The sequence below is a fragment of the Leptonychotes weddellii genome, chromosome 4 (assembly GCF_054177405.1).
Source record: "Leptonychotes weddellii isolate Sample4059 chromosome 4, ASM5417740v2, whole genome shotgun sequence".
Lineage (NCBI taxonomy): Eukaryota > Metazoa > Chordata > Mammalia > Carnivora > Phocidae > Leptonychotes > Leptonychotes weddellii.
This window is the reverse complement of record NC_138372.1, coordinates 68,886,104-68,906,351: the sequence shown is the minus strand read 5'-3', so window position 1 is coordinate 68,906,351 and position 20,248 is coordinate 68,886,104. Positions and strand designations below refer to the sequence as shown.

Sequence of the window (20,248 nt, the reverse complement as noted above, 5' to 3'; positions counted from 1 at the left end):
ATAAACTTGGTATCAAAAGTACCAGTGGTCTTTTTTTTTTTTTTTTAAGATTTTATTTATTTATTTCACAGAGAGATAGCGAGAGCAGGAACACAAGCAGGGGGAGTGGGAGGGGGAGAAGCAGGCTTCCCGCTGAGCAGGGAGCCCGATGTGGGGTTCGATCCCAGGACCCTGGGATCATGACCTGAGCCGAAGGCAGACTCTTAACAACTGAGCCACCCAGGCGCCCCCAAAAGTACCAATAGTCTTAAGGTTTTATTATATTAAACTAGAAAAACACATTAACCTGCTTACACACTTAAATAATTCATGGCCAGCTAACAATTTAATCAGCTGCAACTTTCAAAAATTCATGTAGTGATATAACCACATAACAACTAGTGGACCCAAAGCCTTTCAAAATAATTATTTGTATTTTTTATTGTTGACTTAACAAAGGGAAAAGTATAACCAAAATATTAATATTAATGAACGACATGATTAAACAACACTAATGATAAATCTCTAGACATATAGTTTTCCAAGTATGGTCCCCACACCAGCAGAATCAGCTTCACCTGGGATTTTTTAGAACTGTCAACTCTTGGATCCTACACCAGACCTACTGAATCAGAAACTCTGGGATTGGGGTCCAGCAGTCGGTGTTTTAACAAGCCCTTCAGGTAATTCTGATGAACACTGCTAATCTAGATCAACCCTCAAGGAGTTTTACAGCCTCATAATCTTTTAAGACTCTTAAGATTTCTCATTTATCTTAGAATGGGTTCTAGCCTTTTAACATATGAATTAAGTCTTAGGGTTCTAAAAATCAGCAGGAATTTTGCTCTCATTCCCCAACTTTCTGGTGTTTTCCCAACAATCCATGGTTTTTGAAAATAATGTCTGGTGATTAATATGTTTATTAGCTAACACCATGCTCATAGTGATATTTAGCATGAAATATGAATTACAAAAAGTCTAGGAGATATTACATTTATGGGGGTGGGGTAAAAGAAAATAGCTCCCATTTTCTACAACAGGAAGATCAATTTTCATTTTTTGGCAGACCTAATTTCTGAAAGATTTTTTTCCTTCTTCTCATATGGACATTACCATCGCTCTCTTGCCCTTTTGGCTAGCATGATTTTTTTTTTCTTTTCCCTCCTGCTTCACATTTTAACCTAGGAAACTACTCATTTATTTTTTTTTTCTTGTTTCAGTGAAGTCAAGTTTTCCTTAACTTGGCTTTACTGTTGCAAATTATGGTTCATTTTTAAAGTATGGATGCTGGAAAAAGCTTCTAAGAAGCCCTAGTGTTGCATTATAGAACCAGGCCTTTCATTTTGAATTGTCTTTCTAGACATGCATGTAGATTTCAAGTCTTTTTTACTGCATCACAAAAAAGATTTATGAATAATTCATGATCCCAGTATTTTTAACAGAAATTTCTTCTCCTAGGACAGATCTGGAAAGCTAAAAACTCTTATGAAGCTTTCTAACTACTTAAGATCTTTCCAAAATAAAAAGTAAGCTCTGTTATAACTAATTAGTTTAAAATACTTCAACTGTGATGTTTATGTAAAAAATGGGGAAAGAGAATAAAGAGAACATTCGTTGAGCAATTACTATGTGCCGGGAACTGTGCCCAGTGCTTATATATATTTTTCTCATAAAATCTCCATGACGACTTGTAAGTTAGATCAAAAACTGATGCTCAGTGTTTTGCTAACCTACTCGCAGGCACGTATCTAGTAAGTGGTAGTCAGGCCAGGCTCAGAGGATGCTTCGTAGGACTGAAAGTCCATTTTCTTTAACCACATTATACACTGCAACAGCAGATGCTCAAAAGACTGGCTAAATAGAGGGAAGGATGGATTTACTTACATTGTTGTTGGTCACAGCAAAGTACTGCAAATTACTCAGATACTGGATTTCTTCTGGAATGAAGGTCAGGTGGTTATAGCTTAGATCCAAATAATGTAGTTTGGTGCATAGGAAAAGCTGCAGGGGCAGATTCTCAATATTATTATGGTTCAAAGAGAGCTGCTCTAGATTAGATAGTGCCCCAATCTGGGCAGGAATATAAGCAATGTTATTGTGCCACAATTTTAAGCAGGAAAGATTCTGGAGATGCTGAAAGCTAATGATCTCCTCCACAGTTTTAAGGTTATTTTCTTTAAGATCTAACTCATGCAAATTGTTCAGGCTGAAAATGGAGTGTGGGATGCGTTCCAGGTCACAGCTGATCAGCTCCAGGCTTTTCAGGTTGACCATCTTTTTCAAGTTGTTCAACACAACCAGTTTGCTTCCCTCATTATCGAGGGACAACTTCTGCAGTGAAGGCAGGAGGTCTGTAATGACTTGTGGGATCCGGGAGAGGCTGCTCTTCAAGTAGAGGGTCCTCAGGTTTTTTAAGTCCTGAAAGCCCTCCAACTGCATGGTACTCAACTGCTCCGGGAGAACACAGCCAGACAGATAAAGTTCCTTGAGATTCTTCAGGTGAAATACCCAGCGTGGGATTTTCCCCATTTCGGTGAATTTCAGGCGGAGGATTTTTAAATTCTCCTCCAGAAAGCCCAGCGCTGGATGGTCCACCACCAGGGACGAATGGTACACATGAAGCTCCTTGAGGTTGACCAGCTGTGAGACTGCAGAGGGCAGCTTGACCTCAGGGATGAGCTCCAGGCTGAGCACTTCGATTTCTGTCAGCTCAAAGACATTGTCTGGAAGACCATTTAGCATAAAAAGGTGCAGTGCTACCTTGTCCTGGGAATTTTTCACAAGCTTACTTTTCAGTTTCTCAACCGTCCATTCGTTATTGAGGTTGATCTGTTTCAGTTTGTTCTCACTGACCTCCGACAGGAATATGGAGAAGCGTTTGGAATAGAGAGGATCATACTGATCGGCCAGATGCAGGATGAAGGCAAAGTCATTCTTGACGTCAGGGATATCGCTGTAGTTGCTTTTCTCTCTCAACGCCTCAAAGGAATATTGCTTCAGAGAACTCCTCAGCATCCACCACAAGCTGTAGGAGGAGGTGAGACCATAAAGTATAACCAAAATCACATAAAACGAAGCCAGGACCTTAAATATTTCTGCCAAGGAGTAGACACACTGGTAGCGCTTGTAGCCAGTAAAAGCTTGCACATCGACCGAACAGTCAATTTCAAGAGTGATGTAGGTTAGAAAATATGGAACGTAAGTTATGATGAGGACAAACAAAATGACCTTCACGATGATCTGCTTCAGATACACTCTATAAATGAGGTCCTTCTGCTCCACATGCAGGCGGAACCTTTTCACTTTTTCAAAGATGGCTTTGGCCTGTTCGCCCTCCTTCTTGTCCAGGACACTAGAAGTGGGGCTTTCGATGCCAGCTGACTCCAAGCCAGGCTGTGGGTAGGGCAATGACTGCTTGCTGGAATCAACATCGGCTGAACACCCTGAGGATGAAAGCAGAACCTTGGACTTGGAGAGTGTCAGGGGCCTCACTGATTGCTCGGCCACCGTTTCGGACAGGGCACGGGTGGTCCACGGAGAATCGAAGCACTTGTGAAGGATGGCCACAAAATGCTCGAGCCTGGAACTGGTACTGGGGTAGTGAAGCCAAAAGTTGCTGCAGGCTGCAAAGATGAGTGTGTGCAGGAGCACCAGGTAGGGGAAGAACTTGGCAAACCAATGGAGCTGCTTCTCGTAACAGACGGCGTCGATGTAGGAGTACTGCTGTCGGTGGAGGTCATTCTGGATTCTGAGGGGGAGCGGAAGCGGGGTCCCGGGATCAGAGGAGGACGTGTTGGCGCTGGCTTTCAGGAGGTCCCAAGGCACGGCACAGTGATTGTCAAATTCCACCTTACATGGAAGACAGCACAGAACCCTGCTCTGTGTGAGCTGGAGAGCTCCAGCCAGCACGGCCACCAGCAGCATGATCAGGGTGATGTAATACCAGAAGACGTCCCACCATGGTTTTAGGATGTGATAAGATGACTGGGCGTCTGCTAGACATTTCAGCTCTGTTAGTGTAATCATGATTTTCCCTTGTAGGAGTACAGGACTGGAAGACGAAAAGAAAAGAAAAGCCACTGAAGCAAGTATCCAAAACTCTAATGGCTTGTCTTACCCAGGTAGGATTTAGCTTGGGGACAGAACCTGGGAGGCAGGGCTTATCAGAGGATACAAAGGTCTTCTGGTTTCATTTGAAAACTTTGGCCATCCCAGCTGTGCACCCTAAAGTCCTTCAGATGAGGGATCATTTGGTGGTCGCCAGACTGGAACTATAAAGGTATTTGGGGCAGATTGTGAAGTAACTATCTAGTTTCCTCCTGGATCTTGACTCTCTGCCAAGCTATTAAAAACAAGAAGCCATGTTTTCTTCAATCAACCTTAGGAAAACTTACTCTTATGCTACTTATTTCTTATAGCCACATTTCATACCTTCCAAACAGTCTGAATAAGCTCTTTTCCACATCCTACCCGCTGTCTGGAGCATTAGTTGCAGCTTAGGATTTGTGTTTCAACCACTATGGGGAACCTCTTCTGAGCAAGCACTGATTTATATAATTATCCCTTAGGATTAGAGGGATCTACCAGTTCTATGTTCGAAACAAACTATGAGTTAATACATTATCTCCTCTCCCCTCAAGCTCCTGATTTATAACTTAAGTTCACGTCCAACTCAGAGTATTTAAAAGTTGACAAAACAACAGTAGTGGCTTAAAAGGGGATAGGGAAGAAAAACCCAGTTAGAACACGCTACTTTGGGGACTCTCTCTCATGATTACTGTTTTGATGGCAAAGTACTAACAGGATAAACGATTAAGGGTATACTCTATTATTAAATTATTTTTGCCTTCAGAAAAAACAGAGATAGATTTTGCATTTTTTCATATTAAAAAGTATTCAGACAGTACTCCTTACAGCAATGATTTATGTAATGTTCAACCTTAGATACATCAATTGTTTAAAAAATAGCTAATTAGTAAAATCCAGACCACCTATAAGGTAGCACAGAGTAAGACAAATAAAAGGAAATATTTGGATCTAATAACATATCTGGTAAGAAAAAAAATCACAGTAGCATCGTCTTTTAATGGATAAAGAGAACGAGCCAGATCATCTCTAGGGGCTCTGCCCACTCACAGTTTATGGCTGTATTTGTCCTCTCAAAGGTCCTGAGAGTTAAATTCATTTAAGACATACAACTGAAATTGCAGAAGAATGTAAACACAAATGGCCCCAACCATGATAAGGGTATTTGACAAAGAGCGAATATTTATTCAACAAAGAACACAAGTCAACGTTGACCAAAATAATGTACTTTAAATATTTATACTTACTGGATGAAAAAAATGAATCCAATAAGTTGACTGTCCTTCAATCAGGAGGCCGACACCTTTTGAAATTTCTTAGACACACCATCTCTGTGTTTGTCTTCATTCTATGAGAAAGCATGGATATAATAGCTGCAGTATTTCAAACAAAAAAGGAGATACCGTCTTTAGAGACCCTCTCCATCATAAGACACGATACAGCAAATAGATTTTCATAGATCAGTTTCCTTTTCACACTGGAGGACATTTTGGCAAAGCTATAAATACAGGACCCCACCCACGTATGAGATCATACTCAGCCCCTGAACTCCCTTAAATTACAGAGAAGTTTCTATAGAAACTTAGATGCTAATATATTTAAAAATGCCATATTTACAACACTTAGATGAACACTTAGCTTTTCCAAGCAGCCTACATATGTTAATTTCTCTCATTCAGTCCTCATATACAGTTGGTGTTATTCGCATTTATCAGATGGCCTGTCAAATCATGTAATTTCTGCATCCTAATTTAAAGCCACACATCTCTCTAAATAAGAAGACTCAGTGCTCCTCAAATTTAGCCTACTGATTTCAATAGAAATAGTCACAAGTTAATAACTTTTGAAGACACAGCTCAGAAATATAGCTGAAATTCTCTGAAATTATGATATTATTAAATGTAGCTACCTTTTCTATTAGCTTTTTTTTTTTTTTTAACCTTGGAGGTTAATAACTGCTATTCTTAGCATCTACTTCAAACAATCACTTGTAATAATTTAAACTGCATATATATCGATCAGTTTGAAATATGGGACCATTCTAAAATATACAAAAATTTTAAGTTGGTATGGAAATTTTATTTTTTTAGTGCCTATGGTGCCTCTGAAAAGTTGCTGGGAATGTTTATATATTTGCCCTGAAGATACAATCCTTTTTTGGTTTATTAAGTACTTGAAATCCAGCTCAGCATACCAACCCCAAATTGTATTTAAGATATTTTTAGTAATATTCTTGTGACCTTGTCATTTTCAAAGATCAAAAAGTTGGGCATGTCTGAAATTTACTTTGGATTTACCAGTCCATGTGCAATAAAGCCTGCTTGATAACTACTATCCAGTATCAAATTATTTTGTAGGCCAGAAAACACAGTCAATGTGTATGACAATCCAGCTGTGTACTAATTCATACTTAGCACCACTGGAATATGAGTTTCTCATTCACAATTCATTTTTAAAAGTCTTCCAACATATGATACACAACTGCATTTATGTGCAGCAAGTATGATAAAGGTATTTGAGGTGTGAAACATTTTACATATTCTTCCATTGCATTGCATCTATAATGTACCAGGAAAGAATTTATTGCATAACTCCAGAATGCTACTCAGCCATCCTGATACCTCTTGTACAATACATTTTCTTTTAAATATTGCAAACACATTTTCTACTTTAAACACAGTATTTCTATGAAAGAAGAGAGTCACAAACCACCAACTATAGTAGGATTTTAAAATACATATTTTTAAATAATAATATGAGAAACTATTATAACTAATCTGTTAAGAGAACCACAGCTAACTATAGGTTTACCATATTTATACTAACTGAAAATGATTTGTAAAGAACCTTTCCTGTTTACCTTTTTAAGAATTATAAACTTTCCCTCCAATCAGCTAATTTAGTTTTCCATTGAGGAATTCCTTGTCAATAAGAGAGCAAATAAAAATGTACTATTTATAAGCTGATATCTGTTTTCCTACTTTCAAAGCACTTTCATTTATATTAATTTGTTTCATATAATAAACCGTTAGATAAATATTATTCTTCTTCACATTTTAAAACATGGAAAATAAAGCAGGCCCAAAGGAGTTAGCCTGTCCAAGGTGACAAAACTGTCAAGAAATAGTTCCAATTAGAACCTACGTCCTCTGACTCAAATTTCAAACCTTGTCCACGGCAGACCACGCTGTCTCATTTAAATCCAATTAACTATTCCACTCAGTTCTTTCAAAGGCTAAAAAAAAAAGCTGAATATTTCTCTCTTTCCCCAACTGCAAGACTAAATATTTTGTCCCCCTAAAACAGATATGTTGAAATCCTAACTCCCAATGCGATACTGCTAGGAGGCGGAGCCTCAGATCATGAAGGTGGAGCCCTCATGAATGGTATTAGTACCCTTATAGAAGGGATTCCAGAGGGCTCTCTTGCCTCTTCCACCAGGTGAGGATACAGCAAGAAGGTGGCTGCCTATAAACTAGGAAGTGAGCTCTCATTAGAATCTGCCCATGCCTTGATCTTGAACTTCCCAGCCTCCAGGCACTGTGAGAAGTAAATGTCTGCTATTTAAGTCACCCAGTCTGTGGTAGCTTGTTAAAGCAGCCTGAACAGACTAAGACATCAACTATTCCCAACAACGGCATTGTAACTGGGTTCTATTTTAATCTTTTGAAAAACAAGGATGCAAATATACAGTTTTCTACCATGTCCCCTGTAACATACTATATAATCTACTTTCCCAGCTAAACTTTTTCTACCAAACATTTGCCACTGAACTAAGACTTCACATATAAATACATAGCATCCGGGTTTAATGATGTATGAAAAATCTCAAACACTCCTATATATTAAATGATGTTAATTTTTCTGATCAAAGTGTTTAATTCAAAAGCCAGAGCATAGCTGTCCTTTGTCATTACAAAATTTAATACTGTTTGTGTGTCTAGGAAATTTTTTCCAGACTATATTTTTGCAAACAATGAGGATTCAATCTAAATCAGATCTCTATTTCTAATATACAAATGCACTACTAAATCAGTTCAAAGAAACCATGTTAAGAGTAAAGGATTTTATGATCCTAATCCCATTCCTTTAGCTTTTAAACCTCATTAAAAAATCATAAAAGCTTTTCAAAGCACATGAATTCATTTGACAATCTCACCCCAAAGCCTCTCGGATTGAAACAAGAACACTCAAGTTAGGCATCTTTACTTCCCACTAGTCCCTATTTTACTTTGAAAGCATTTCCAAAATAACCAGTGAAAAAATAAACAAATGATGATGAGATGGTATTTAGAGTCATTCTATGCAGAGAACTGGACACTACTTCAAAGATCTCTGTCTCTGACCCCAGGCAGGGATATAACCAAACAATTCAAAACGGGGTTTCTCTACGCTCTCACTGCAAATTGATTTAGAAATTGCCTTATAGCCCTTCAAAATGTTTGGTACCACTTCTCATCAAAAGATGTTTCTTGGGCCTAACATATATCCAACTGAAGTTTAAATTCACCTCTTTGAGTTCTCTCTCTGGGAAACAGTGCATCAGTATCCTTGATTAATTTGCTCCTTTTCTTCAGACTAAATAACCCCTTGAGCCATTCTTCAGAGATGTGATGATAATCATTCAGCATTTCTCAAGAACTTAAATGAACACTAGCAAGACACGTGGTATGCCAGTTTATGTCCTTTACCAATTGTTTCAGATCTTGTCAATAGAGCGACTTCCAAATAATAAACACCCTTCCCAAATTTAGTTGTAGTTTTGAGACTTCCTAGAAGGGAACTAAGATTTATACAGTAAAGTGTTTCTGTAACATTAATGTTCATAAAAATCACTGGAGAGCTTATTAAAACACAAAGTGCTAGGTCCCACCCTCAGAGTTTCTGATTCATTAGGTCTGAAGTAGGCCCCAGGAATGTGCACTTCTAACAAACTTCTAGTTAATGTTGATGCTGCTGGTGTAGAGACCATTTTTTGAGAATATAAGACAGTGGTTCTCAATTTTGGTTTCCCATCAGAACAACCTGAAGTGCTTTTAAAAAAAACCCCTCAAATCCAGGCCCTACTCCTACAATTGATCAAGCAATTTAACTGGTCTAGCTGAGACCAGTACTTTTTTTTTCCGCCCCTCCAAAACTCCCCCGGAGGAGAAAGCTCACAAGACAGATTGGCAATAAAATATCTGGGGAAAGTGCCAACCTTTTAAATCTTCCCGAAAGTTTCACTAGATGTCTAGAGTGCTGCCCCTCTCCACAGACTACCAGTAACAGCGACCAGCCGCTCCGTGAGCCCTTCAGAGACCCGAGACCCAGGTGTGTGAGGCAGCAGAACAGGGAGTCCCTGAGCTGTAGAGGTTTGTAGGGTGGACCTGAGGAGGAATCAGAGACAACAGAGCCCAGCTGAATCAATCGTGTGGGCTGAAGTAATGAGGGAAAATTTTGCAACACGTTTGAAAAGAAAGCAATGAATGAAATAGTCACTGTAAATGAAAATTCAACACCACCTAGCAACAGCATCTAGAGGGGTCCATGGAGAAGCAGGAGTCAAATGGATTCAGATATTGAGTTTATGGTGTTATATAGTATCTTCCACAGTTCCTAGCACATGGTGTACAACAAATATTTGTACAGTAAATAACTGAGCATATCAGAGAGCAGAAAGAAGTATAGTCAGATGTTAGGCAGGGTGTAGCTAAGGTCATAGGGCCTTTCCTGGGAGAGGCCAGCATTCAGCTGCATGTAGATGGGAAGGATTTGGGCTATTCTGCATATTCTCAATATTAAAGGCTTAAAAAAACAATGGGGTTCTATTTCTCATGATTTGCTTCACAGGATCGACCGGCGCAAGAGTGGCTGGAAGGTACAGAATGCCCTCATTCTTCAGGCTGGTGGTTGGAGCTGGCTGCTGGCTGGCTCTTCCAGTGTGACTTCTCACGGCTCTTCGAGGGTCCTCACATAGCGTAGTTGGGTTCTAAGACGGTGCCTTCCAAGCACAAAGGTGAAAACTGCAGTTCTTGTATGGCCCAGCCCTCAAAGTTACACAGTGTCACGTCCACCACATTTTATCAGTCAAAGGAGTCACACAGCCAGCCTGGATGCCAGACGACAGAGGAGGGGAAATGTGACTTCTCAATGGGAGGACTGGTAACAGATACAGCCCGGCTTCACTCACCCTGCTCTCCCTGCCCCCAAATGATTTCTAGTCCTTCCTCCTACATGCAAAGCAACACTCACCTTCTTCCAAGCCCCTAAAAATTTCATCTGACTATGGCATCAAGTTCAGGCTTGAAGTCCAGGATCTTGTCATCTTAATTAGGTCTAGGAGGCTGTGGGACAGCATTCTTAAGGTCCTTAGAAGTCCTGTTATCTAGCAGAGAAGGTCCAGGAGGCATGGCCTTACATCTTTCTGAAGTCATAATACAGGGTCTTACAGCAAGGCCCTGGGTCTGTTTGCACCATGAGATGAACTTTTACTGGCAGTAGTGCTGTGGATCTGATCTTTCGACCTGAGGCCATTTCTTACTTTGACTACCTTTTGCTGGGTGGAAAAGCTGGGAATGAAGAACAGTTTTATTTACAACCCTAGACAATTCTGGGTGGGAAATATATCCTCTAAAGTCTGTTTAAAATCTGAACAGTCTCTTCTTTAATTCATCTCTCTCTTGCAGTACTTTGGTCGTGGTTAAAAAAAGTCAATTAGCACTTCCAGCATTTTTTTTTTTTTTTAAGTGGAGCCCAAGGCAGGGCTTGAACTCATGACCCTGAGATCAAGACCTGAGCTGAGATCAAGAGTTGGACGCTTAACCAACTGAACCACCCAGGCGCTCCGGCACTTCTGATATTCTGCTGGAAAATCTCCTAAGCTAGATACACAAATCCATTAGGTTCATTTCCCATTTTCCATGTTGCTGGGGGTGTCAGTCTGGTCAGTTTTTCTGTCAGTATGCAACAAGGGTACTGTTTTATATCCCCCAATAGCAATTTCCTCACTGCCTTTCCAGCCACCATTAAAGTTGTCTTACTTCCCTTGAGACCTTCATTGTCCCCTGGTCTCAAAGCCAATGCCAGATGTTTCCTTATGGCAGCACCTCACTTCTGGCTACCAATTTTTGTTTTAGTTCTTTATTGCCATGCAAAAAAAAAAAACATTCCAAAGCTTAGTGGCTAAAACAATCATTTGTCATTTCTCATGAATCTGTGGGATGATGAGGCAGATCTTCTGTTTCACGTGCTGTTGGCTGGAATGTTGGGATGGCTGGAAGGTCTAGAATGCCTCAGTCACAGGACTGGAATTCGGGCTGTCTGCTGGTCTTGCAGCTCAGTTTAGGCTAATGAGCAGGGGCCCTGCCACTCCTCCATATTCATGGCTGGTTAGGCTTTCCCCCGGCAAGGAACTCTAAGCTCCAAGGAACACTGCAAGCACAGAATAGTGGAAGCTACAAATCTCTTTAATGTCCAGCCTTAGAAAGTACTCTACACCACTTCTGCCAGACTCGAGGGTTCAAAAAAGGTAACCGGGGCCGGTCCAGATTTTGAAAGGGAAGGGAAACAGACTCCAACTAGAAAAATCACAAAGTATTTACAGCCATCTTTAATTCACCGTAGGAACTCAAGAACATTGAAGTAGTAGATACTACCATAGAAATGAATTCGTTCTTTGAGAGAAAGAATCGAGTGATTGAAGAACAGAATCTCTCCCCTGGATAATATATCACATGAAGAAGAACTCTTAGACCAGAAGGAGCAAAGGGGAAGTGAGAAGCAGGGTCAGTGAAATAAAGGAGAAGCACAGTGTTTCTAGAACGGAAATCAGTTGCAAGGGAAGAGTATGACATCATGGCCAATAACACAGAGAAACCAAAGGAGAGAAGTGGTGTGTAACTACCATTCGGCAATTCCTTAGCCAGAGCCATACAGCGGTAATGGGTTTCCAAAACAATTATAAATAATATTCTAAATATTAGGAAAATTAATCATCTGAAGCCCCAGAAGACAGTTACTGAATATGACAATTAACACCACGGGAATAACTCTAGAAATCCTAATTAAATCTGAGTTGTTCTGAACTTTAAAAAAAACAAACAAACATTGCTTTACTTTTCCTTGTTTCTGACAGTTATGGAACACATGATTTATTTAATGCAGATGGTAACTGTCTTTCTAGGAAAAGGCTTCTCAGTTCTTTGAGGCGTTTAGTAAGCTACTGAATTGTCTAGAATACATTTAAAATGAAGGAAGTTGCAGTCACATTATAATACTAACACTGGCACATAAGCTACCAGTGGCTACATGATTATTAGAATATGTAAGCAGAAGGCAACCTTGGACCTTTCTCCACCATCTTCATTGTTTAAAAAAATGTTTTCTTGACTTGCCCTCCCACCATCCACAGTAAGCAAGCCATCAGGTAGATCCAAACTCAGTTCCTGTGTTTGTGAATCTACATGTTCTCCTTTCAAATGTCTGGCTGATAGCAGAGATCATCATTCCATTTGCTTCTCCTACTTCTCCCATAGGTGACCTACCTTTTACAAGAGCAGAATCATATGGGCTATCTAATCTAGGAAGAAACCATGGCAATTAGACTCTAACTCTACAAGTAAGAAAACTAAAGTGTAGAGATGTTTAAGTTACTTCTCTAGGGCATGGAATTATGGGCAAATTTCCTAATTTGAAAAGAACTGGGAAATTGATAGCATTGATTCTGGCGACCTAGCCTAATTAATAATAGGCCTTCTTAATGAAATAAACAGTTTTGAAACATGAATTTACAAATGTAGTCCAGAATATTACTATGTTACAATTTTAAAACTATAAATATAAATCAAAATGAGATTTTTTTTTTTAGCTTTGGGACAAACCAGTGTACCCTAGAAATACTAAAAATATGGTTAAACCACTCGTCTTAACCTTTCTCTAAAGTTAACATTTAAATGCACTCAGTTAGGGAGGCTAAGACTACAAAGGCATACCGAGGCAATATGAGACCTTGTTTCTACTTTCATGGGATTTACAATCTTATTGTAGAGAGAAGACATGCATAGTTGAACGGATCAGTATGCCATGCTGTCACAAGGGCCTAATGGGTGGCATGATGGTTAAACCTAATAAGTATCACATTTGATTCTATACAAAGAAAATATCCCAAGAGAATGCATGGAGCATCCCTGAACAGTAGCATTTCTCAAAGAGAGGTCAGGATTTTAGTCTGTAGGATAACTACCACACACCTGGTAGAGGTCAAAGTGTTCAGGAAATATAGATGTGCAAGACAGAAAGATGCTTGCTCTCAGGGACCTTACTGAGGAAGAAGGAAAGAGAGAAAACCAAATATATAAACACGATAAAATCAGAAATGCCATGAAGAACATAGAGCTCCTTTAGATTGGGCAGTCAGGGAAAGCCTCTTTAGATCTGAACAGAGTCAGCCATGCAATGATATTGGGGAAGCTCATTCCAAGTAGAAGGAGCAAGAAGCTTAGAATAGGTGCAGATCAGAAGGGAGGCCACTCAGCTGGGATGTTAGGAGCCTGGGGAAAGCAGAAGAATGAGAGGGCCTGCAGCCAATATACAGAGTTTGGATAATTAATAGTTCAGGAGGAATGGAAAAGCCACTGAAGAGCCATAAGTAGAGAAGCGGCTGATGTGATATTAGTTTTTTTTTTTAATTTACTTTTTAGAGAGAGGAGGGGAGGTGCAGAGGGAGATAGAGAGACAAACTTAAGCAGACTCCGCACAGAGTGCGGAGGTCAATACGGGGTGCATAGGTCCATGCAGGGCTCGATCTCATAACCGTGAGATCAAAACCTGAGCCAAAACCAAGAGCTGGACGTTTAACCAACTGCACCACCCAGGCACCCCTGATACTAGCTTCTACAAATTCATAGTCAGCTCAATGAATCAGCAGGGATATGTCCATATACTCAAGAAGTCAAGGATCTATACTTTCATCTGTAAAAGAAGGGTGTTCACAATACACAGAGGACAGACCCAATGTCCTCACCATGGCTTCACCTGGATTATATATGTTCAGAGCTGGGCAACACACTCTTCAAGACATTTGTCGTATTCACAATACTAGAGAGTCATGCTAGTTAATACGGTGTACAAATTAATTGCTCATTATGTCAAAGTCAGAAGCTCTGCCACAGAACTAATTTAAGATTAATCTTCCACAACTATAAAAGATAAATGATGTTTGTAGAAAGCAACAGATACGGGGCTTGTTTATTTCTGACTTATGTAATCTGGGAAAGCATGGCCATTGTTTATTTATGGAAACATGGCAAACCAATTCCCTGCATAAAAAACACTACCTTCAACAGAAGTCAGAAAAATATAGACATGGAGTCATGGAGTCTAAGTCTGTCATAGACATTATATTCCTCAGATCTTTAAGGTTTAAAAAAATGACAAATATCAAACGCACACAGACATATACTCTGCAACATACAAGACCAACAAAGGACAGGAAGAGGACATTTTACCAAAATGTATTCAGATTTAATTTTCTTTTTAACTGGTTTAGATATATCAAAAGGATTTTATGCAAAAGGTCTGTAGGAATAATAATCTCTTTTTACATCCTAAGGATTCAGTATTTGCCCCAAGCTACCAATGTAATAGTAATTATCTTTACCACGTGTTCACAATTCAGAATGTTAATCTTACCCTATGAATGCTTGTCAACCGGGAACTCTGCAATTAGTTTCTATTTGAAAAATTCCTAAAGAGAAATCATAAACATATTGTTACACTTTACTCATCACAGGACTGCAAGACAGGTTATCCACTTACGTGGTTCTAAGATTTCCAAAATCTATAACAACTTTATGAAACATACAACTTAAAAAGTGAGTGTTATTACAGAGGTCACCTTCTGATCTCCTGCAAAGGCTGTCAACTAATACCCAGGGAGAGACACAAATCACTGTCACATTTAATGTCATCATCACAGCAATTTATAAGGCATAAAATATGAACATTCAATTTTTATTTTATTTATTTATTTATTTAAATGTTTTATTTATTTATTCATGAGAGTCAGAGAGGCAGAGGCAGAGGGAGAAGCAGGCTCCCTGCCTAGCAGGGAGCCCGATGCAGGACTCGATCCCAGGACTCTGGGATCATGACCTGAGCCGAAGGCAGATGCTTAACCATCTGAGCCACCCAGGCGCCCCATCCCCCTCTCTCTTTTTCTCTTCCTTTCTGGCTCTCTCTCTGTCTTTCTCTCACATGCACATACTTATATACATACATATATGGATAAGTAAATGTAGAAATAGAAATGAAAGTGTGTGTGTGTGTATGTGTATTTTTAATTAAGAATGAGATAAGCATTATATCTCAGGTACCACTCATTTTATAAATAATTGAAAATCCCATTGAAAATATTTGTGTTTCTTATATAAAAAAGGGGGGGAAACATGGGGGGAACATTTGGGATAGTTTCTCTTTCCAGTTTTTATTGTTGCTGTTTTGGGGATTTTTTTGTTGTTATTTGCTGTCCTGCTATTTGACACAATTATACTGCTGTAAACTTCAGTGGCACAATATTTTTTGCCTCTTATTATTTATCATACACTTTCTTAATGTTGTTACAGATTCTCTAAAGAACATTTTTTTTTTAAAGGATTGTATTTTTAAGTAATCTCCACACCCAACTCACAACCCCAGGATCAAGAGTTGCATGCCCCACTGACTGAGCCAGCCAAGCACCCTTCTAAACACCATTTTTGATGGAAGCATAATAGTTCATACATAGATATGTCATAGTTTACAAAATTATTTCCCTATTGAATCCTAGATTTTCCCTTTTTATTACTAATAATAGTGTAAACATCCCTGTACTCTTGTTCATATGATTTCCTTTGCAAAGATCTCTAAAAGCGAGAGTAATGGGCCAGAGGACATAAACATTTTAAGGTCTCTGATATATAACAACAAATTATTTCTTAAAAAGGTTATACTAATTTTCTTTTCAATAAACAGTATATGAGTAGTACCCTTACCAGATATGGGAATCATCATTAAATAATAAAAACAAAAAAAACCTTGGCTAATTCCATCCCAAATTATCTTATTGTTTATTTTGCATTTCTTTGATGGGGTTGAGTTGAATGCTTTTCAACATGCTTTACTAACAAGCTTTGTTCTTCTTTTTCTTTTTTTAAAAAAATATTTTATTTATTTATCTGACAGAGAGTGAGTGAGCACAAGCAGGGGGAGCAGCGGAGGGAGAGAGAGGGAGAAGCAGGCTCCCCACGGACCAGGGAGCCCAACGCGGGACTCGATCCCAGGACCTGGGGATCATGACCTGAGCCGAAGGCAGACGCTTAACCGACTGAGCCACCCAGGCGCCCCTCATTCTTCTTTTCTACTTAATATTTACCTACGCCAGAGGAATATTTTGCTGAGAAGATGTAAGTGTAATGAAAGCTCCCTCCTAATGACAACTTGTCATCTCAGAGTGAAGCCATTGCTGCCAAGTAAAAAAACAACAAAATGTAGCTCAGTTTCTTTATCCAGGCTAAAACCAAATGGCTCAAAACTAATTTTAGAAACGATAGCACAAGTTATCATCTTTCTTTCTCCTCAGCTGCAAACAAAAGTACAAGTTAGAAAAATGAAAGGTGAAAATACTAAATGACAAGGCTTGTTAGGATAGAATAAACAGTCCACGCGAGGCAGGCAAACCCAGGACTCGACCGCCAGGGTAATGCGGCCGGACCCAGCGGCTGACAGGCTGTGGCGTCCGTGGCTTCTCCAGTTTGCGAGGCTAATGAGTGTTATGAAACTGGCATTACCTACCCCCTCAAAAACATTTTGTCTCCCCACTGGCAGGACACAGGGCATGTTCATTTTCACTTAAAAAGTCAATTCCAAGAGCATCTTAAAAATTCTATTCTGGAAGATTTGGAGATGACAAACATAACACTAAGAATTCCCTTTCTCAAAGAAGAGCTCCCTTCAAAAGGTTCCCAGCGAAGGACATACAAGGGAATACTTTCAAGTGACTGTGGATTAAAGAACAATAGGGGACAATCAACTATGATAGAAAAACAAGAGGCTCCCCCTCCTTTTGCTTTGAAAATTGAGAAGTCTGGATGCTCTTATTTCCTTCTGGTCAGTAGAGATAGGGGAGATTGACAAAACAAACTCCTTTGTAGTTAAGCAAAGAACTGCTCTAAAGCTCTGGAATCTGAGAATGGCTCTCCATTGGCGTGAATTTGTGTCTTAGTGATGGTTAAATAAAATCCTTCCCTTTAAGGGTTAGCCAGAAATCAAGAATCTTTGCCTAGTAACTTGATCTCATTCTGTAAGTCAGATAGGGCAAGAATCACTGCAATATCACACTTACTCATCCTGCCTTGAGCAATTCCATAAGTTTAAGGCTTTAGGTTATATAAAGTTAAAGTAGCCTATTTCATCAGTTTGAAAAGTTCAAACTAGGAATACCAGATGTACTTAAAGGAGGGACATTTCATTTCACCATCAGTCCCACCATGGCATCACCTCCATGAGCCACCTTGACCTCCACAGCCTGAATTCACTGCTCCTCCATCTGTGTTCCTACCACATTAACAGTTCTCTCACACTGTTTTATAGTATATAATAAGCTATTGCCCCAAGTTCCTTGAGCGCTGAGGCAGCATCTTATTTATCTACATTTCTGGGATCTATCCCAGTGTCTCTTTCCAGGGCTAGATTAAAAGCCTGGATGTTACGACAGTTTCCATGTACAGACATCCATGGGGTGCTGAAAACATCTCTGGAAACTTAACTAAATGAAACAAAAATAGTATCCACCAGAACTATTCTCAGGGATTGTAGAGAATATGGTTGGAAGGAAAAAGAAGGGGTCTGCTATTTTTCTTCTGGTCAGTTGAGATCCTAGAAACTGGCAGGAGGGGGATTTGAGGGATTTGGCTACCCCCTTCCCTCTCATCTAGGGCTTGGTTTTTCCTCTTAAAAATGTTGTGAACAAATATTTAAAGGACAACAGTCTGAAGTGGCATCAAATCATCAGCCTGCCCAGGGTAACAAATTATTAGCCTATCTCTTGGACCCCCAGATCTCAATCCTGCCCCTATCCCTACCATAAATATTTAGTAAATAATTACTGAGTGAACCAGTAATACTAGATCAGGTTTTACCACCCAGTTAGGAACCAAGGGTACGGAGGAAGAAGGCCTGGCTCTCTGAATGATCTATAAACACAACTGGTGCACACACACAATGGGTCTGGGAAGGCGGGAAAGCAGAGCAGGGGGGACAGAACCTCTGGCATTTCCATCACCCCATGAGAGGTGCAGAGATTCAGAAGCAGAGGCAAAGCCTTCACCCCTCAGGAAGAAAGGAGAAAAACTCATACTTTTCAACATAGCCACCAAACATGACATCTCAGAAATCTGAACGGAGAACTGCTGTCAAATTTAGCATGACTGGCTGCATTCTAATGACGGTGAGTCATTTTGAATCAGTGATGGATCGCTGGATAAATGCCACAGCATTCCTAAATGACCTTAATATCTTATCAAATTATGATTTCACAATTCTTTCGTACAAGCTAAAAGTACATTGCAACAGGAATCATGCCAAGACCAGGGGAAGTATCAAGTTTTCACCCCAACAAGGATGGTGTGTATCATTCTGTTCTGTGAGCCCTTTCCCTCTCCACCTTCCCCCAAGACCATGGGCTCGGGGAAGGCAAGGACATTTCTTGTCTCCTCAGGGTCCCGCCAGATATTAGGTGCTCCATAAGTTTTGTAATTCTACAACTACTGTGAGCTATGAGCAAGCTGAAAATATTATGTGCCTCTGGATGGTTTCAGTCTCCTATAATCAGTAACTTCTGAGAGTGATCACTATAAAGAACGCTATATCCAGTAGAACATTTTCTTAACCCAATGACAAATACCAAATTGCCATGCACTGAAAATCAGCCTAGTGTTTAGGTCGAGTTAACTTCTGACCCGAAAATATAAAGGTTTAATGTTCATGAAGTATTAAAGGACCGTTAAACACAAAAGATGTTTAAAATGAACGCTGCTACCCACTCTACCCCCAAAATCAGTAGTTGCTCCATACTTCATGCTTCTTCAGCATTTAGGGAGTGCTGATAGTTCTATTATACTGATATTAATCTGCATCACAAAGAGCTGGTTAGATGCCTTCCTGCCTCTCGCTTCGAGCTCTTAGAAGAATACAGAGTACGGGACAGCTGGACAGGACCTAACACACAAAACATTCTTAGTAATAACTATGTGCTGAATTAAAAAGGTAGAAGGAGATGGAAAAGGGAAGGCTAACATTTACTGTGTATTTAGTGAGGTAGGTATTATGATCTCAGCTCTAAAGGTGAGAACGTTGAGGACTGGAAAAATTAAACTTGCTCAAGCTCACAAAGCGAACCCTGAATTCACACCAACCAGGAGTATGAGCCATCTGCTACACCGCCTCTCCAGTGAACTATATAAAAAGGAGTTTTATATAGAACGTGGCATCTCTCTTTAAAAAAAAAAAAATCTACAATCTATCTTTTAGAGGAACCAAAAGACATAATCTAAAAATCAGATCTATATAGGTTTCCTAGCTCATTACTCAGTATTCCGTCTCGTGAAACAGAATCAACAAATGCTCCCTCCATCCTGCCTGCCTCTATTATATAATTAAGATAGACATGCGAGATAGCCAGAGCAAGGGAGCATCCTGCAGGCACGGCCTCTTACAGAGAAACACGCCGCAGTAACATAATGACAAGAGGAATAACTGAGGTTTAATCTGTATTTAAATGATATTTTACAAGGCTTTTCTTCTTGGCTTTCCTATTAAAATGTGGTTAAAATAAATTAATACCATATCCCCGTTCTTTCTGAATGACTTAATAAAGAAGTATCACATGCCTTCAGTATGTTAGATACTTTTAATATGTTAGTTACATTGTTAGGCCTAGTTCTCCTTATAAAACTCTTATGAATGTTTGAGAAATCTGGAAGGGAACGCAGCAAAATGGTTAAGGTCTGATCGAACTCTAACTTTGTCATTTACCACCTGCTCGATGTTAGATAAGCTAAGTATTAATTGTTTCATCTGTAAAACAGGGACAATGCAGTTATTTTAAGAATTAAATGAGGTGGAGGGTGCCTGGGTGGCTCAGATGGTTAAGCCTCTGCCTTCGGCT

The 20,248-nt window shown here is 39.6% G+C and overlaps 1 protein-coding gene across 5 annotated transcripts in view; it reads right to left on the bottom strand.

Annotated features, from left to right (window-relative positions):
- Positions 1 to 20,248, bottom strand: part of LRRC8B (leucine rich repeat containing 8 VRAC subunit B) — an 82,258-nt gene that overhangs the window by 25,958 nt on the left and 36,052 nt on the right. For 3 of the 5 annotated variants that reach the window (XM_081818746.1, XM_031036064.2, XM_081818745.1), the window contains exons 2-4: positions 14,737 to 14,791; positions 5,313 to 5,413; positions 1,864 to 4,030 (exon numbers count right to left, since the gene is read on the bottom strand). In XM_081818746.1, the coding sequence (XP_081674872.1) occupies positions 1,864 to 4,005 (2,142 nt within the window). In that variant the 5' untranslated portion in view covers positions 4,006 to 4,030; positions 5,313 to 5,413; positions 14,737 to 14,791. Of the gene's footprint in view, positions 1 to 1,863; positions 4,031 to 5,312; positions 5,414 to 9,265; positions 9,435 to 14,736; positions 14,792 to 20,248 lie in introns of all 5 variants that reach the window. The other 2 variants (XM_081818748.1, XM_081818747.1) reach the window with 1 other exon arrangement.